The sequence below is a fragment of the Stegodyphus dumicola genome, chromosome 6, assembly GCF_044657685.1.
Source record: "Stegodyphus dumicola isolate Sdum_Otavi_A_Nest chromosome 6, ASM4465768v1".
In the NCBI taxonomy this organism is placed as follows: domain Eukaryota; kingdom Metazoa; phylum Arthropoda; class Arachnida; order Araneae; family Eresidae; genus Stegodyphus; species Stegodyphus dumicola.
This window is the reverse complement of record NC_140773.1, coordinates 165,972,941-165,991,989: the sequence shown is the minus strand read 5'-3', so window position 1 is coordinate 165,991,989 and position 19,049 is coordinate 165,972,941. Positions and strand designations below refer to the sequence as shown.

The following is a 19,049-nucleotide window of genomic DNA, read 5'->3' as shown; positions in this document are numbered from 1 at the left end:
TTGAAAATTGCTCTATGAAGTCTAGGTGTCTCATTTGACGAGCAGAAGCTTTGTTTGAACGCTGTTGAAAACCATAGGTTAAGGGTTTGTGATCTGTGAAGATCGTGAAAACGCGTCCCTCTAGCATGTGTCAAAAATATTTGGCAGCTTCATAAATTCCTAATAATTCGCGATCGTAAGTGCTGTATCTAGTTTGTGCTGGTAAGAGTTTTTTAGAAAAATATGAAAGTGGTCTCCATAATTATTGATCTTTCTGCTTTAAAACTGCTCCTATACCTGTTGTTGATGCGTCAACGTAGAGTGATAATGGTTTAGATGCTGAAGGATACTGCAAATTTGTTGCCGAAATTAAATCATTTTTTGCATTTTTGGAACGCTTCGTGATATTTTGTGGTCCACGTTATAACACGTTTATCGTGTTTCTTGCTTCCAATCAAAAAAGAATTTAGAGGTGCTTGTATGGTCGCTGCATGAGGTAAGAAACGTCGATAAAAATTAAGCATAGCAAGAAATCTTCTTAAGTCCTTCACTGTAGATGAGTCGGGCATATGGCGGATAGCAGTGACTCTATCTGAAAGGGGTTGAACACCATCGGCGGAAATTTCATGACCAAGAAAGGGTACTCTTGGTTGGCCAAAAACGCATTTGGAAGGATTAAGACTGACACCGTACCTCTGAAAACGTTCAGAAACTGTTCTCAAATGTAATAGGTATTCTTGCTCTGAAGAGGAGGCGATTAAGACGCCATCAAAATAAGGTACACAAAAGTCGAGGCCGATTAACACCTGATTCATCAAGAGTTATGCCGCATTCCGGTGAGTCAACATATTTCTGTCATAATTTTATCGGATATATGTATCATCTGCTGCATTTGATCCGCCAGTGTCTCTGATTTCAAGTAGCAAAAACTGTGTCACTATATACATATCGATTATTTTTCTATGCATATTATTTTTTTGCATATTTGATTGATCTAAAATGGTTGACAACGATGCTGCTTACAACTGGCGAGAGTGGCTGTTAAGCTACCGCCTTTTTGTCGCCGAGACTCATTGTTATGGTTCATCGTTTCGTTCAATTGGATGCGCAGTTTAAATTCAGTCACATTACTGCCGACGAAACTGAATTTTATACAGCAATCGCCGCTTTGGAATCAGAGGTACTGCAATCAGCTCGTGAAATAATTTTGAGTCCACCGGCGAAAGACAAATACAAATCTTGAAAAAAAAATAAATTTCTGTTTATGAAGAATCCGAGACAGTTAAAATCAAGCAGTTGTTGCACGATTTACAGTTGGGGAAATGAGGCCTTTTCAATTGCTGTCTGAAATGTCAGACTTAGCCCCCGGTTCCTGGTCCAGGTATTGTGGCGTTATAGGCTCAAATTGATGATTTGTCCAAACAGGTTGCTCATTTAGTAGCCATCCAAGCTGAACCTTTTCAGCGCAAACGCTCCACATCACGTGGCCGAAATACACGTCGTAGCTCACTGAGGAAACGTTATGAAAGCCGTCCTCAGGGTATTTGTTTTTACCACCACAAATTTGGAAACAAGGCAAACAAATGCCGCCCATCGTGTCGTTATAACGACCAGGGAAACGAGAAGGACCGTCGCTCGAAGTCGGGAACGACAGAGGCCGGAATATTGCACGCTGTCATCGATAAGAATTCGGGCTTAAGGTTTCTTGTAGACACCGGAGCTGATGTTTCTGTGGTTCCACCACGTTTTCACGAACAAAAGCGCCTTACCAATTTACAACTTTACGCAGCAAATGGAACTCCTATTCAAACTTTTGGTGAACGCCAGTAGTAAGCGCAAGTACTCAGCCGACGGAAGTGACGTCACAGAAAAGGGGCGTGGCCTCCTCCATCTTGGATAACGTGGCAACCGGAAGTGACGCAGATGGAAGGAATGACGTAGACGGAATGACATCATCTACTTTCGTTTTGATATCTGTGGCAACGATTTTATGTTTCAAAGTTTTTATTTTTGTGGCATCGAATATATATTTTTAGGTTTTTGTGGCAACGAACTCTTGAACCACGTGTTTGGAATGACATCTCTTTTAATTTATTATTTTTAATTATTTGACACGTGATTAATATTAGTTTGATATTTGATTAATATTAATACTATTTTGCATGTCATTAATTTTACTTATTTACGCTTTTTAATAAGTATCTTAATTATTTAGTACGTCATTATTTATTTAATTACTTTTGATTGATTCCATTATATTTTAATCTGTTTTTAATGAATTTTAAAAATAACTCCACGAGCGCGATTCGAACAGCCACCTTTAGAATGGTAGGCGATTGCCCAAACCACTATGCCAGCCGAGGCCTTTGAAGTAATGTCGGATTATGGCGTTGAGTAGAAAAACAACCATGACGTCATGAAGCTGGGGGAAACAGGCAAACATCATCTCTTTCACGTTGCACCCTGTCGAAACCGCTTCACGCTTTCTGCATCCGCCATGGCGAACGTGTACAATCTTAACAACCAATCAGCATTCCGCTAACAATATCTATCTTATTTCAGCCAATCAGCGTTTCTCTTTCATTGTATAATGCCTATAAATTCGCTCGCTTTCACGATTTCATCATTTCTACTTCGCCATTTCGTTTTCTTGTACACGATGTCTGCTAAACGAACTTATTCTGCATCTAATGTAAGTATTTTTCGCTTGTACCTAATTTCTAGATTACTATTTTAAACATGAATTTTATTTCTTTTTGAATGTTTTGTTTATTTAAATTTTTAATTGCCAGGTCCTGTTTGAAGATCCTGACTTTCCTTTTCGGGACTCAGATGACGATATAAGTTTTTACACGTATTTTTAACGCACTTTTTATTTAACGTATTTTATTACTATTTGAATGTATTTTAAACGTATTTTATTTTATTTTGATAGTGAATTGATGAAGTGGATCAGATTTTTCTGGAAAATCCTATGGATCTACCCTTGTATTATCAAGTGGGTTCCGGATTTGAGGTAAATTGTGATTTTCGTTTCGTTATGATTCGATTAGAATATTTTTTCTAGTACTAGAAATGAATGTATTTATTTTTTATTTATTTACTTATTTTTAGACTTCTCCTTCATCAGCTCGAGGGCCTTTATACATAGCCGGTTCCGATGAACATTCGGTATATATTTTTCTTTTTTACATGATTTATTGAAATAATGTATTTTTGAAAATGTTTGATTCTTAATGAAAACTTATTTTTATGTTTCAGATCGATGAGGCAATTGTTCTTACGGAAAAGTCTCGTCGTCACAATCATAAATATCAAGCCGAGGAGATTACCTTCCACGTTTGTGGGGACATCGAAAGACTTCCTCAAGGCGTGCAAGGCATCCCGATGGTCCGAATTCCTGACACCGTCCGGGAATTATTTGAACAACTCATTCGCCGTACAGCAGCTGATTTAAATCCATCGGATCTTATCCAATTTTGTATCCAAGCAGAAGGCTTGGACAAGCCTACCAGCACATCGTTGATGACTGTTTCGACTTTGACGGTCGAAAAGATTTTGGCTGCCGTCATGAAAGTGCTGCAGTCCAAAGACAAGATCGAAATGGATACGGTATTCTCAGTGGACATAATTACTATCAGATGACCTGTAGGTGCCGGAAGAAACAGGAGCGCGGTGAATATTTCCATGGACAGACTGAACAAAAAATCCATACTGTCTATTCCCTATGACGACGAAGGACTATGCTGTGCTAAAGCGATTGTTTATGCTTTGGCCCATTTACATATGGATACGACTGCCATAAAAGCCATGCAAAAGCGTTGTCGGCCAGCCCTCGTGAAACGTACAAAGAAACTTCATATGATTGCGAATGTGCCTCTAGGCCCCTGCACGTTTTCAGAAATCGCCATATTTGAAGACCATTTGGATGTGCAAATTGTCATCTTTTCTTCGGAAAACTTGAACCGAGTAAGTCAATATTTTTATCTCAAGATATTTCAGTTTTTATTAGATTAACTTTATGCATGTATGCAGTTCGTTCCACGTTAAAAAAATATAACTTGAAAATAAATACATTGTGAATTTTCTAGATTGTGTTACATTTTTTTAGATTATTTTTATGTATGAAATTTATTTAGATGCTAAAAACATAACTTGAAAAAATTTTAGATTAATTTTACATTTAAGTTAAAATTTATATTTTATGCATGCATTTCTTTAGACGCTAAAAATATGTCTTACAAAAATGCATGGTGAATTTTTGAATTACTCTGAATTTTAAGATTATATTTTATGCATGAATGTATGCAGTTCGCTTTGATGTTAAAAAATATACCTTATAAAAATTGAATGCATAGTGAGATTTTAGTTTAGTTTAAATTGCTAGATTAATTTTATATATGCAATTTGTTAAAACTTTCACTTGTAAAAATTTTTATGTTTAGAATACTTTAACTTTTATGCACGCAATTCGTTTCGATGTTAAAAATAAAACTTGTAAAACTGAACGCATGGTGAATTTTTATTCTTAGAGAACTTTAACTTTTTAATTAGTTTCTACGTTAAAAATATAATGGGGGAAACTGTTTTCTTTTTATAAATTGTTGGATTAACTTTATATTTTGTGCATGTAAGCAATTAGTTTTGATGTTAAAAAAAAAAAAAAAAAGAAAAAAAGATAACTTGTAAAAACGCAATTTTTAAATTCTTTTGTATTTCATGCATGAATGGTCTTTCTTTAGACGTTAAAAATATGCCTTATAAAAATGCTTAGTGAATTTTTAGACTACTTCAACCTTTAAGATTATATTTTATGCATATTTACGCATAAAATGCATGCATGTAGGAAATTTGTTTAGATATTCAAAATTTAGGATGTATAAAATCGAAAGTTTAAGATTATTCAATTTAGGGAAAAGTTTTTCTGTTTAGATGTTAAAAATATCACTTGTGAAAATTTTTACTTTTAGGTTACATTAACTTGTTTAGATTATTTTTATATGCAATTCGTTTTGATGTTAAAATTAAATGCACAAGGAATTTTCAGATGATTAGGCATGTAATTAGTTTAGATGCTTAATGCACAAATAATTTTTATATGATTAACTTTAGGCAGTTCGATGTTAAAAATATATCTAAAAGGATTTGATTTTTGGAATTTAAGAGAAAATTTTTGTCTGTGCTTTAGGTGGTCTATAAAGGAAGAGAGAGAACACAACGGATAATTTTGTGGCTCCATGATGCGCACTACGATGTGATTAAATCCCTGAAAGGATTTTTCGGCAGCAACCATTATTGCACAGCATGTGAAAAGCCGTACGATCATCCGGAAAGCCACCGATGTGCCAATGCGTGCCCTATATGCCTAAGGACTGATTGCTTTCCAGGCCAGCCTCAGCGATGCCAGGATTGTGACCGTCTCTGCCGCTCTGATGTCTGTTATACAGCACACAAAGCCCTGACTGGAAATCAAGATTTTTCACTTTGCGATAGAGTAAGTGGTTTTTTTTTTTTTTTTTTTTTTTTAATTTATCTTAACAAAGTTATTTATCATGCACTTTTTTGAAATTGTTGTGTTTAAAAAAATAATAATTGTCGTTACAGGTATAACAGTGCAGGGACTGCTGCCAAGTGATCCGGAGGCGCGATTGCCCTAAAGAGCTTCACAAGTGTGGAACCACCAAATGTCCGTCTTGCAGGCAGTTTGTCGTGGCTGCTGAGCACCGTTGTTATTTGCGACGTGTTGCTCCGAAGAAGTCCGATGACAAGTTCATTTTCTTTGACTTTGAAACAGTCTTCGGGGGAACACCTCGTAAATTTCGCGGTGTCTCAGTATGCCGATGGCACAGAAAAAGTGTTTCCGGGATACACGGCATGTCAAGATTTCTGCGCCTGGCTGTTCTAGAGCACAAGGGCTTCACCGCTATGGCACATAACATGAAAGGGTAATTTAAAAATACTTTAGTTTGCATGCTTTTTAAGTACGACTATTTTTTCAATATTATTCCTACTTTTTTTGTTACGTACAGGTTCGACGGACAGTTCGTGATGGCCTGGCTCCTGGAGCAAGGTACAGAGCCGGAGGTGACCCCTAACGGGTCTATGATCATGAATGTAAGACATCCTAGTCTGAACATTCGGGTCATAGACTCGTTAAATTTTCTGCCGATGGCGTTGGCCAAGCTACCGGGATGCTTCGGTCTCACCGAGTTTAAAAAGGGTTACTTCCCGCATCTCTTTAACTCCCAAGAAAACCAGAGTTATGTCGGACCGCTGCCTGAGGCCCGATACCATGAGTACTCCAGCCCGAAAAGCATTTCTATCCTGGCACGAAGCACACAAGGGGGACGTGTTTAACTTTCAAGCAGAGATGCTGGCCTATTGCAGGTATATTTTTCCCCCTCCTTTATTCTTATTTATTTAATATTTTGTTTTATTCATATATTTTATGTTTCGTATTTTTAACATTTTTTCTTTTAATAGATCGGACGTGGACATTCTTCGCCGTTGCTGCCTGGAGTTTCGAGCCCAGTTTTTGGATGTGGCGAATGTGGATCCATTCCAGTAAGTCATTTTCTTATGCAATAATAATCATATTTACAGTTCATTAAATCGTTCTTATTTTTGTCTTTTCAGATACTTGACCATCGCGTCAGCCTGTATCGAATCGGAGTGGCCACATTCAACCCGACACGATTGCCATGGTGCCTACACACGGCTACATCAACTCAACGAATTACAGCCCTGATTCGATCCGATGGTTGGACTTTGTTGCTGCTTCGGAAGTCCTACAGATTCAACATGCGTTGAACGGTTCCGGGGAGCACAGAGTCGCCGGAATCTCGGTAGACGGATTCTGCCAAGAAACACAAACCGTCTATCAGTTTCAGGTAAGAAAATATAACCATTCCTTTTCTATGTGATTCTTTTTAGTGATTTATATGTTAAAGACTATTAATATATATTTGTATTATTTTAGGGCTATTTCTTTCACGGATGTAGTTCGTGCTACGATGGTGATATCATACATCCACTGAAAGGGGTTTCCATGGCAACGTTAAGAGAAAAGACAGAAGAGACGACAAGAAAGCTTCGTTCCCAGGGTTTCCACGTCATCGAAATGTGGGAGTATGAATTTCAAAGAAAGAAGGAGGAAAATCCAGATCTCCAAGCTTTCCTGGATCAACACCATCTGAGGGATCGACTCAATCCTCGCGAGTCGTTTTTTGGAGGAAGGACCAATGCCCTCAAATTGCTCTACGAGGGAGACGCAAAATATGTGGATTTTACTTCACTCTATCCATGGGTTCGTACTTTTTATTATTTCAAAAATGTTTACTTAAACTTTTCTAAATTTTCTGTATATTTTTATGATGTGTTTTTTCTGACTCTTTTTGTTTTCATTCACAGGTGAACAAGTATTGCGTCTACCCTGTGGGACATCCAACAATCATCACGGAAAGCTTTGGAGATGTGGAAGATTATTTTGGAATTATCCAATGCCGAGTGATTCCTCCACGGAATCTGTATCTTCCGGTACTGCCCTATCGGTGCCGGAAGAAGCTGATGTTTCCCCTGTGTCGGACTTGCGCCCTTCTTCCACTGCAGAATCCGTGTACCCACACAGACGACGAGCGAGCTCTTGTCGGAACGTGGGTAACGGAAGAAGTCAAACTGGCGAAAAAGAAGGCTACCGCATCACACATGTAAGTACTCAAAGATTATTTTAATCTTTATTTAGTTTCAGAGGTTACTTTTAAAAAATTTTTATAACTGTCATTTATTTTTTATTTTTTAGATTTACGAAGTGTACCATTTCCAGGCATCGTCTACTTCTCTGTTTCGTTCCTACATTGATCTGTTTCTGAAGATCAAGCAGGAAAGTAGCGTATGGCCTTCGTAGTGTGTGACGGAAGAAGCCAGACTGAAGTACATTCGCCAGTATGAAGAAAGAGAGGGCGTCAAGTTGGAGGCCGAAAAAATATCGAAAAACCCTGGGCGTCGACAAGTCGCCAAGTTGGCCCTGAACAGTTTCTGGGGCAGGTAAGATGATATCTTTTGTACTTAATTTTTTATAAATATTTTTAATTCGTTGTGATTTATGAAAGCTTTTTTTTTCCCTCAGATGGGGTATGAACGTGAACAAAGCCCAACTGACCTATGTCCACACGGTGCCAGACTTCAATAAGATGTTGGCGGATTCTACTAAAAAAGTAAGTTTCCTTACCGATTTTATTAATCTGTAAACTCAATGTGTTTCAAACTGTTAACTTATGACTATTTTGAACTGTTACCTCATGATTCTTCTATTTTTTAGATCAAAGATGTCTTTCTTCCCACGCCTGAGGTGGCTGCCATTTCCTGGGAATCTGCGAAGGAGTTTGTGCCACAGGATGCCTCTACCAACATTTTCCTAGCGACCTTCACAACAGCTTGGGCTCGTCTCAAGCTGTATAGTGAAATGGAGAAGTTGGGTAGAGATGTCCTGTACCATGACAGAGACTCCATCATCTATGCCTCGAACGGCCGCAATGATCCCCCCTTGGGCAACTTCCTGGGTGAATTTACGGATGAACTGGAGGGTGATGTCATTAAAACCTTTGTCTCTGGTAAGGACCTTTAAAAAAATTTCTTTATTTAACAGGTACCAAAAATCTTGAAAGTTTTTCTGTTATGTCTTTTTCTCACCATGTTTATTTTTTTTTCAGGAGGTCCGAAAAACTATGCGTACCAGACGGCCAGTGGGAAAACTTGTTGCAAAGTCAGAGGATATTCGTTGAACTTTCGCAATTCCCAGTTACTGAATTTTGACACCATCAAAAGTCTGGTATGTAGTCTGAACCAAAAGGATGTCATCTCTCTCCACAACCGCTCCAAAATCACCAGTGAACCAAAAAGAAGAAAGGTCATCAATAAACCAGAAACAAGACTATACAAAATTGTGCTCGACAAACGAGTGATACAGAAAGACTTGAGCACCTTACCATTTGGATTTTAAAAGAAGGACTATCAACTATATTATAATAGGCTTGTACAAAAAAATGTTTGCATGTAAAATATACCTTATGATACATCCAGTATCTGTAAATGAACGTAAAATAAAATACAAGTTTGAATGATAAAATAATGGTGTTTTTTCTTTTTCCTTTGGAAAAGATGCCATGAAAGGTAATTTTTTTTTAAATATTTTTTGTAGAAAATAATGGTTATGATTATGTATATATTAGTTTAATCATAAAAAAATGATTTTATATATTAATTTCATCAAAGAAAAACATAACACAAATAATCAGAAATTAACTTTTATTATGAACATTTCATTACAATTTCAGATATAGTTTCGAAGAGGATTTTCTTTTAGGTCTAGCATACATCGTTTTTACATTCATTAAATGTTTGTTTTTCACAAAGTCTTCAGGAAAGTTATTCACATTCAGTACATTTTTAAACTGTTCAAAGGCAGTAGGTCTTTCAGTTCTATTTCTCAACAGAAAGTTTATCAGTTGAACAATGTTGGACCCAGAAAACACATGACCGTCCAGAATCAGTTCTTTATTGTGTGTCCAGGAAATCTGATGTTCTTTTAGGAAATCCATTATTTTCTGTGCCGTTCTTTTCTGTTTCACAGGAATAGTCTGCAAAATTTCCTTTCCTACATCTGTCTCAGAAAAATGTTCAGACGGTTGTTTTTCAGACGCATTCACATGAGGAAACGTAACATACTTTTGCAGAACCTGGATGTACAATTTGGTTTTTCTTCATCGTCCATTTTCTTTTTTAAGATGTTTTGAATTTGGGTATCTAAATCACTCAAATGTTCATCTTCAACTGGTGCATACGATCCAGCGGTACCAAGGCAAATTTCTTACTGTGTTCCATGGAGAAGAGAGGATAAGACACTGACTGCTGCAGGAATCAGGAAAGATAGAAAACCGTCACCTTTTTGAACCAAAAGACGTTTTTTCTTAAAAAGAGGTACTTTTTGTCCGCTAGTTTTCTTAAATTTCTTTTAAAAGGGGCGAGTCGATTTTTGACGCGTTTGGTGATGGGTACGTTTCCTTTTAGAAGATTTAAAACACATCACAAACTGATTTGATGAGATGATTCGGACACTTTTTCAGTACAGCTGCTTTTATTTGACCTTTTTCCTAATAGTTTTAGATAATCCACATCCTTCAGATGAGACATGCTGATGAAAAATGAGCTCTTTTTCTTGCACACTTTCTTTTATATAGGTAGCAAATGCAGCCGCTTTGGTTAAAGCACAGCAATTAAATCCTTTTGCATGAATCGAACAGGTTAAAGAATATTTCTTTTTTAAATTCTCTATCTTAGGACAGTCTAGATTTATGATGTCTCTACATAATAAATTTTCTAAAAATAATTTCTTTTCTAATCCTTTCACGTATATGACAGAGTGAATAGATGACAAATATTGCAAAATAATACGAAGATGAGTATAAGGTAAAACACTCTCATTCCAATTCATGTGATGACGATTTCTTGCGACCCAAGCAAAACGCTTTTGCTGAGATCGTGATAATGTTTTCCAAGGCTGAGGAGGTAAAAATGACCAGCAACTGTGATATCCTTCATGCACGGTGTAAAAAACTAATTCTTTAACAATGTAACAATGAGGCATCCACTGAAAACCTTCGAAATCGATCACGATGGGAGAAGACATGTTAGCCATTCGACGTCTCAAACTGAAATGAGCTATCTGGGCTGGTAGACATAGTATTTATCCACAGGAAAGATGCCTGTACGAAGGCGAAGCGTTTCACTTGTTTCAGGTCGTAGATCAATCAGCAAGTAGCTAAATGTAGTTGAAGTAGCATCCTGAAAATTTTCTTGAAAGGCCTTTACTTTTCCGGGGAACATTTGTCTAGCTAAATGCATGATTTGACTTTTATCTCTAGGATTTTTGTATAAGACAAGATAATGGGAATTTAAATGAATATTTCTCATCTCCTTGCCTTGGTGAAAAAGATTTTGTGTTATAAAAACGACTGAAAGGTTTCGGTGATGACTTCCTTCTGTAAAACGTTTGCTTAAGAGAGTATCACTTGCTAATTCAGACATTAAATCGTCTATGATAATTAAAGTAGTTTGGAGAGTCTGCAGGTTAGATGGTAATCCTTCTTCAAAATTTACATTTTTCATGGAATTAAAAAGAGGTTGATAACTTCCGTAGCAATAAATAATATTGGTCGGCATGGTATGGAACATTTTATGATCTATCAATTTCTTCACAAAAACCGTTTCACCCGAACCGGTAGGTCCGCTCAGAAGACAAGTAGAAGGATGTACGAACTTGGGCAGTTCCATTTTTGGAAATGACAGCATGTTAAGAAAACACTGACTTTTATACTTTACCGAAAATCCTTTTGCATAAGACATTTATTCATTTTGTTTAAATAAGTGTAGAAACAAGAATCACAAGAGATATTTTTACAAATTAAAACAACTTTATTTTTTAAAAATCATGTTTACACCATATCTTTTTTTGACAAATTGAAATATTTGGAAATCATGATTCTTCCCATCAACAATGAGTTCCATACAGAGTCCTTGACAGCGTTTAATAATAAAATAAATACAATAATGTCCACATACATTAGAAGTTAAACTCTGAAGCGAAATCTTGTTCCAGCAAACATGACGATATTTCTTGACAAAGGATGTGATATCTTTTCCATATACTTCAGGCGGGAGTCCATAAGAGTCAAAAAATTCCAGAGTCTGTTTGTCTGCAATGTAGACAGCTAGCCAATGAGTTCCTTTTTCATCATGTTTATCAGTATTGAGCACCAGTGCACAGGGAAAACTTTGAATCGCAGGTATTTTATCACAAGGAAAAACACCCGCGTAATATATCAAAGAAATAGGATCTCGAGATAAGATTTGATGAATCTGTGATGAATTCATCAGTTTCCAAAATCGTACAGAATATTTCGAGCTTTATTGATTTCCATCAAATTTTCAAATTCAGCGTACACTAATAACGAAACAGTTTGTTGTAAGGGAGTCCCAAATTTTATTTCTAATCTTAAGTTGCTGTGTCGAACTAGATTTAAATGAGAGCCATCACAAAGGTCAGGTGACAGGTCGAAGCGAAATAAGGAATATCCTATTGAAAATTCTGATCTTGAAAGGTAAAGTCCTCTGTTGTCTGCATTCATAAATAAATTCTGATAAGCTCGTATGAAATGATTTTTGTCAAAATTAGGCTGAAGAGGATTATGATGTACCGGTTGCCCGTTTACATAAACGCCGATAAAGTTCATATTATAATGCTTGAATTCAAAAGGAGACTTTTTTATAGTTTCCGTTAAAGGCATCATTATCGACACATGCCACCACAATACGATTAGGCATTTGACCTATGAAAATATTGTCTTGAATAAAACTCATATTTCCCGTTGGAATGGAATAGGCTTTGCAGAGCACTCTATTAATGGCTCTATTTGGCTGTTGATTTTTCTAGGCTTTTAGCATGTCCTAGCACAACACCTGGACTGACTCTCACTTTGCGTACAAACAATGAAGCTTGTTCGAGTAAAACTTTAAATTCACCTTCGCCCAATAAACAAAATTCAGGTTTGCTGCGTATGAGTGTAATTTTCATATCCACCACATTCAGCAAAAGTCTTTCCTGGTGAAACATATCCAAGTGCAATCGGCCAATCATATCGACCGAAGCACTCAGTTTAAACAATTCTGCTCGTTGGTTGAATCTTTCATTCGGCTGAGTGTCTTGAATATCAAAAACGTTCTTACGTCCTGCTGTATCTTTGAAAAACAATTCTGATGGCAGTTGAGACGTTTTCGTATCAAAACCATGATTCAATAATTTTTCTATCATGGCTCTGTAAGGATACGTGTTATTACTGGTGGAAACGAGTCTTTCATTTAAGCTAATATCCACTTGAGAAAACATAGAATGTAAAAAGAGATTGACAGGTTCCACTTTACTTTCAACCGTGATTGGCTTGCCATCATTTTTTAAAATTTTCACTTTGACGTAGAGTTGTGTCTGTGATAAGTCAAGGTAGTCGTCTCCGCTTCCAGAAACATTGAAAACGACAGGACTTCCTTCCGATACATTGGCTAATGGATGAAATTCAACCCACTGACCTTTTTCGATAACTGTTTGTGTGGGAGGTAACGAAAATAAATCCAATTCGGATTTTGCGCATTCCGGAGAATCTCTTAACAGAAAAGCCATTACGAGTCAAAAATATCACGTCGTTGCACCTTCCTGGCTTTAGACGAAATGAAGTGTTTGGGGGTTTTGCGCTTCCTTTTAAATCTTCCGTGACCAATCATCTCATCTGCTTTCTGAACTGCTTTCCTCGCTAATTTTTTGCCAGCTTCTTTAGATCTGGTTTTGAGGGAGACTTTAAAATTTTCTCCCGACAATACGTCGTTTGCAATTTGTGTTCCAGTCCGCAAAGCTTCTTTTCCAACTGTTTTGGCTCCACTTATCAAAAAAGGCATAGCACTGCGAAACGGCTTTGCAAAAAATCCACCAATACCATAACCTTTCTGTAAAATGGTTCCTTGATAGTAAGGTAATCCATTTCCAGTTTGAGCTAAATAATAATCTTCAAATTTTTTCGTGCAACACGTATAAGGCACCCGCATGTTTGATGCTTCTAATCTGGCATACACAATCCAAATGAAATCAATTTGCAAATGAAGGCTTCTTTTATAGAATTTGTCTGAGACGAAAATGCAACACAAGAAATACTTTGTCTCTTTCAAATGGTACTAAATCTCCAGAGTGAAGTCTTATGTCAATATGTATAGTCTGAAATTGCTGACGTATAACTGGCAAGTAAATGGGCCGGGGGTAATGAGCATTTATGATGTCTCCGTCATTTCCTTCTACGGTGACAATTTTTAACAACGGAGCTTGTACATCTCCCACAATTTGAGGCTCTACGAAATCGCAATACACATACATGACAGGAAAAGATACTTTGGGATCGGCTACAAAAGGACTTTGCTCCAATCCTTTGTAAACACCCGGCTCGAACCCTAGAAGCTCAGCTAATCCTTCGTGAAGAATGACTTTGCAGTTTTCGTCGGTCTTAATGGTCGCTTTTTTCGTGATAGGATGATAACTGAATTCAATCTTATTTTTATGGGAAGGTATTTTCATGGCTTTTAATAAATCTGGTATCGTTTCATAACATCCTGGAGGCACTCTTCGTCCTTCCAATTTTCCATCACCCAAATCAAATCCAAATAAATTATTGTCTTTTCGTACGTTATACCATGTGTGAGGGTAAATAAAGTCCACAAGAGACAACTCCCACTGACTATTTAAATCAATCGGAGTAGGAAGCTGAGTGGTAAATTGTGATATTTTGTTGTCTGGAAAAGAGCGCATGGAGCTGTCACTGATCAGTGTGATAAAGAAAGACATGTTTCGTTCAAATGACAGATAAGCAGAATGTACAGGCCTTTTATATCCTTCTGACATCATCTACCCAAGCATTGAAGCTTTCGGGGTACCCCTGAAATTTCACAAAATATTCCCCTTTCCCGCGACGTTTCCTCTTTTTTAAAACTTTTTCAACGGGATAATAACCAGAGTCCGAAACCTTTTGAAGTTCTTGTTTGTAAAAAGTTCCTTGTATAACTTCTCCTGCTAGATCTTTGAGTTTGTAGACAATTGGAATCCGTCGAATAATGTTATAGATTGTAAAAATTTCTCTTGTCCAGTTTTGTTCGTATCCTTTCTCAAAGACCATTTTTTCTCGGCTGATGCGTACCGTATCTCCAACCTTTAAATCTGAAGAAACAGGCACTTGTGCTGGTTGCTGTCCGTACAATGTTTTCCAAATTCTTTCTTAATTTTGTAATGTAACCGATACAGGTTCTGTCTTAATACTACGATGCCATGTATGATTATAACTGGATATCAATTTATGAATCACATCAATATACCTTCGTGTATTCATTTCGGTAAAGTATTTCCATATTTTCGTTTTCAGAGTTCGATTAAATCGTTCTACGACAGAAGCTTTGGTTGCATTATGCGCCGTGAAAAAGTGAACATTTCTCGTTTTCAAAAAATTTTGAACGTGTTTATTGGTAAACTCTTTCCCTGCATCTGTTTGTAATGATTCGGGTGTACGTTCCGAAAATATCTTTTCGAAAGCAGTTTGGATAGACGTAGATGTTTTATCTTTGAGAGGGATATCCCAAGCGTATTTGGAAAGGATATCTATACAGGTCAGCAAATATTTGTATCCGTCATTAAAAGAGGCCAGGGATTGCATATCCACTAAATCAGACTGAAATTGCTCGTTTAAGCCTCCTACGATGACTCTGTTCCTGGAAAATGTGTGCCTCAAAGGCTTGTGCAAAGTATAAGAATCCTTGGTTTGCAACCATTTCTGGATGTCTTTTGTTTTTACGCTACCTTTTAAAGCACGATGCAAAGCAGCAACACCCCCGAAGCTTGCGGGGACCTGAGGATCCCGATAGGTCTGAGGCAGAGCTGCGTTCATTGCAACAGTTGTTATGATCGAAACGTACACTGATATTCGTTTATATATGTTTAACTAGAACAGAAAAAATACCATAGTTTCACGTATATTAAGATTCTAGAAATAGGTCTAAAAACAAGAGAGAAAAATGAATGTTACTTAACATCTCAAAGGCTGAATAATGAATGATACATGTTTAAGAATAAGAACACTATTTATACTCTATAAAAGTCAACAGGTATTTTGAAAATAATTTATGTGAGTAATCATTACAGATTAATTCTTTTAAATAGGGTCTGAACCTGGAGACAGTCATGAGGCCATTGTAAAATAAAAATAACATTTTTTTATTGAACATCATAATTAATTTACAGATATTCATAGTATTCAATACCTAAGACACCATTCGTAGTACAAAATGTGTTTTTTACTTCTTCGAGTACATGGTTTAAACACACAGATTTTAAAAAGTCCTTGGTAATGTAGTGAGCAGGTTTCAGTAACATTAAATAGGGTTCTTCACCCCAAATGTTTCCATAAAATTGCCTGGCGATGTCAACAGCATTGAATCTCAGAGCAATGGCATTCACAGTTTCTGTTTTATGAACGAGTTCTTCACAGTCTTTCAGCTGGGGATATTTCAGTTCGTCTTGTTGATTAAGAAGTTCTTCAAGTGACGTCTTTAGAATGGTTTGAAGTCGCGCTCTTCCCATAGAAATGTCAAAGGATTGGGGTAGATATTCCTCTCTGACAGGTTCGTAGGATACGCTTTCGTAGGCTTCACAAAAGTTCATGTTTTGATAAACGAGGTTGGTGACAATATCGCTGATACGGCTAAAGTTGGACATCAGTTCTTCCCACTGCGTCGCTGTAATGCTGAGGCTACTTTTTTTATCCCTTGAGAAGAAAGTTGTTTCAGAGTGAAGTGGGAATCTTTATATGTGACTACAAAGTTCTTGGGCAACTCCAGATTCAGTGTCAGGAGGTCTGGTTCCTCTACTGTCATGTTGGTTGCGAGAACATTCAAACACCATGGCTCAAAATTCACTCCTCGTCTTGTCGGATAGTAAGCTTTACCATATTTGGCATACTCTCGGATGTGCACAGTCACTTTTCCCTTGTAAATGCTGGGTCCCACAAATACATTGTTTGCCATGTGAGTGAGCTCCTGTGGAATAGCGTCTTCGGTGAAAAGTCCTTTGCGCTGAAAAAAAAATAAAATCAGTTAGTATACCAATAACATACATAAAAAAAGGGGTCACATACAATATAAACTTCGACATATAAACTATTTTTCGCAAATACGTACTTTTTTCTCGAAGTGGGATGTTTCTTTTGGTACAAGAGCTAGCTGATTCTCTTGGAACATCATGGCTGAACACTTTATCGTTCAAAGGCATAGATTCATTCTCAAATAGGTTTTCCATCTGAAAAAAAAGTAAAGACAAATTAAGCACATATTGAAAATTCAATTATTTTTTAAAGATTAAAAATCTAAAAACAGTAACTTTTCAAAACGTTACTTACTTCTCTGTTGTTTTGTGCCTGATCCATTCGAAGCAGTGAAGAATGATTGTCTAAGCAAAAGCAGGTACGTACACTCAGGGCGACAGGCAGGAAAGAAATGCGGAACGTTGCTCGGGATAACCTTATATCGGGTAAGATTTATTTCATCTGAACGGTCATTGGCTAAGAGACGATGAGGTCATATTTCAAAGAATCTGATTGGTTCACAGAAAAGTATCCATACACCTTAGCGGAGGCATACAAAGGTGTAATACGGCAGACGCCATTTTGTAAAACAACATGCGCCAACAAGAAATGGATGATGCCATTCCAAACACGTGGTTCAAGAGTTCGTTGCCACAAAACCTAAAAATATATATTCGATGCCACAAAAAATAAAAACTTTGAAACATAAAATCATTGCCACAGAATCAAAACGAAACTTGAAGATGTCATTCCGTCTACGTCATTCCTTCCATCTGCGTCATTTCCGGTTTTCACGTGATCCAAGATGGCGGAGGCCACGCCCTTTTTCTGTGACGTCACTTCCGTCGGCTGAGTACCTGCGCTTACTACTAACGCCTGATATCTGTTGATTTAGGATTGCGCCGCAACTTCCAATGGCCATTCGTTATTGCTACTGTTTCAAGTCCTATTATTGGCGCTGACTTTTTGCAAAAATTTTCTTTGCTTGTTGATCTTAAGAATCGCCGTTTGATAGATTCCACAACCAACTTAACTTATCCGGGAATAATTCGCAATAGTCAAGATTTGAGCATTAAATTGATTTCGAGTAACACCCCATGACGTCAACTTTTCAGAGAATTCCCTACAATCACCGCCCAGTTATGGGTATTTCCGAACCCAAGCACGATGTGCTACATTATATTGGAGCTACCGGACCTCCAATTGCCGCTAAACAGTCACCAATTATAGTAGTACAATTTTATTCGGGACAGATCGTTAATAATAATAGCAATAGAATAGAATAATCATTATCTTTGTTTTTGGTACTATGGGTTACCATACTGTCAGCGTTGAGTTGTACAATGCAAGTCGCTACACTGTTTTTGAGGTGGATGCTCCGTAATAAAAGTTCAAAGCACATAAAAACTGTTTTAAATAAATAAATAAACTATATACATCCGAACGAGCGCGGCATCTGATTGGACTATTTTTTATTATTCTTATTTTTAATTTAACTGCGAACTAAGCGGGGAAATTCCCTTTTCACTCAGTTATATGTATGCATTTGATAGAGTAACGTAGCGTTTTCCGCTTGTGTGAGATATCTATATTAAAATCTTTATATTAATAATCCCTGCTGTGATTATTTAATTTGTAACCTGCACGTTGTAGCCCTGAGAGTTGCAACATAGTAAATCTGGTGTTATGAATAAGTTCACGAAAACAAAGCGGACTGTAATATCACTAATTTATTTTACATAACACTTTGAAATAGAAGAAATGCCGTCTATCTGACGACACAGCTCACGTCACTCTTAGCACTGTAGCAATTAATAAAACAAAAAAGAATAGAATACAAATCACATAAATTATGAGTTGAAAGTTCGTTACCATAGCAACCAGAATTGAATCATCAGGCAGCAACGCTATCTATTGTTGCAAAGACACACTAGTAATTCGTTTGGTAACAAAAAATACTAAACATTGCCCCCGGCCTTGAAGCCTTCTAAGGGTTCAAAAAAGACAAATAGTTAAAGCATACATAATAACATTAAAAAAAATTAATTGAAAATATAGCTAAAATTAAAGTTCAATAATATGAAAAAAGTCAATAGTTCATAGTTCATATTAGTCATGATTGGGGATAAGACACAATTTAGTAACAGCTCGTTTGAAATCACCAGCGGCTGTATGGATTGTAGCCACTCGAACTTTTTTATCACTACCTGGATGAATTAAGGCAATTCTTCCAATTTTCCATTGGTTTGGAGGCAGTTGTTCGTTTTTTATCAGAACTAAATCACCACATTTTAGATTTGGAGACGCACGAAACCACTTAGCAAGTTTTTGAAGTGTTGTTAAATATTCTGCCCA

General features: G+C 36.9%; 4 protein-coding genes across 4 annotated transcripts; 3 read left to right on the top strand and 1 right to left on the bottom strand.

Annotated features, from left to right (window-relative positions):
* Nucleotides 1-3,245: 3,245 nt before the first annotated feature.
* LOC118188296 (uncharacterized) lies at nt 3,246-5,917 on the top strand. The gene is made up of 3 exons (XM_085817928.1): nt 3,246-3,948; nt 5,168-5,473; nt 5,584-5,917. Exons 1-3 carry the CDS (start codon nt 3,667-3,669, stop codon nt 5,587-5,589), a joined length of 594 nt encoding a protein of 197 aa, XP_085674054.1. The 5' UTR covers nt 3,246-3,666; the 3' UTR covers nt 5,590-5,917.
* A 97-nt stretch (nt 5,918-6,014) lies between these two features.
* On the top strand, nt 6,015-7,914 carry LOC146996895 (uncharacterized). Its single transcript, XM_085817925.1, has 6 exons — nt 6,015-6,366; nt 6,463-6,543; nt 6,616-6,869; nt 6,959-7,285; nt 7,390-7,685; nt 7,778-7,914. The coding sequence occupies exons 3-6, from the start codon at nt 6,681-6,683 to the stop codon at nt 7,845-7,847; spliced, it is 882 nt and encodes a 293-aa protein (XP_085674051.1). The 5' UTR covers nt 6,015-6,366; nt 6,463-6,543; nt 6,616-6,680; the 3' UTR covers nt 7,848-7,914.
* On the top strand, nt 7,869-9,066 carry LOC146996894 (uncharacterized). The gene is made up of 4 exons (XM_085817927.1): nt 7,869-8,022; nt 8,105-8,192; nt 8,297-8,588; nt 8,688-9,066. Exons 2-4 carry the CDS (start codon nt 8,112-8,114, stop codon nt 8,975-8,977), a joined length of 663 nt encoding a protein of 220 aa, XP_085674053.1. The 5' UTR covers nt 7,869-8,022; nt 8,105-8,111; the 3' UTR covers nt 8,978-9,066.
* A 3,376-nt stretch (nt 9,067-12,442) lies between these two features.
* On the bottom strand, nt 12,443-13,207 carry LOC146996893 (uncharacterized protein F54H12.2-like). Its single transcript, XM_085819705.1, has one exon. The coding sequence runs from the start codon at nt 13,205-13,207 to the stop codon at nt 12,443-12,445; it is 765 nt and encodes a 254-aa protein (XP_085675831.1).
* Nucleotides 13,208-19,049: the final 5,842 nt, after the last annotated feature.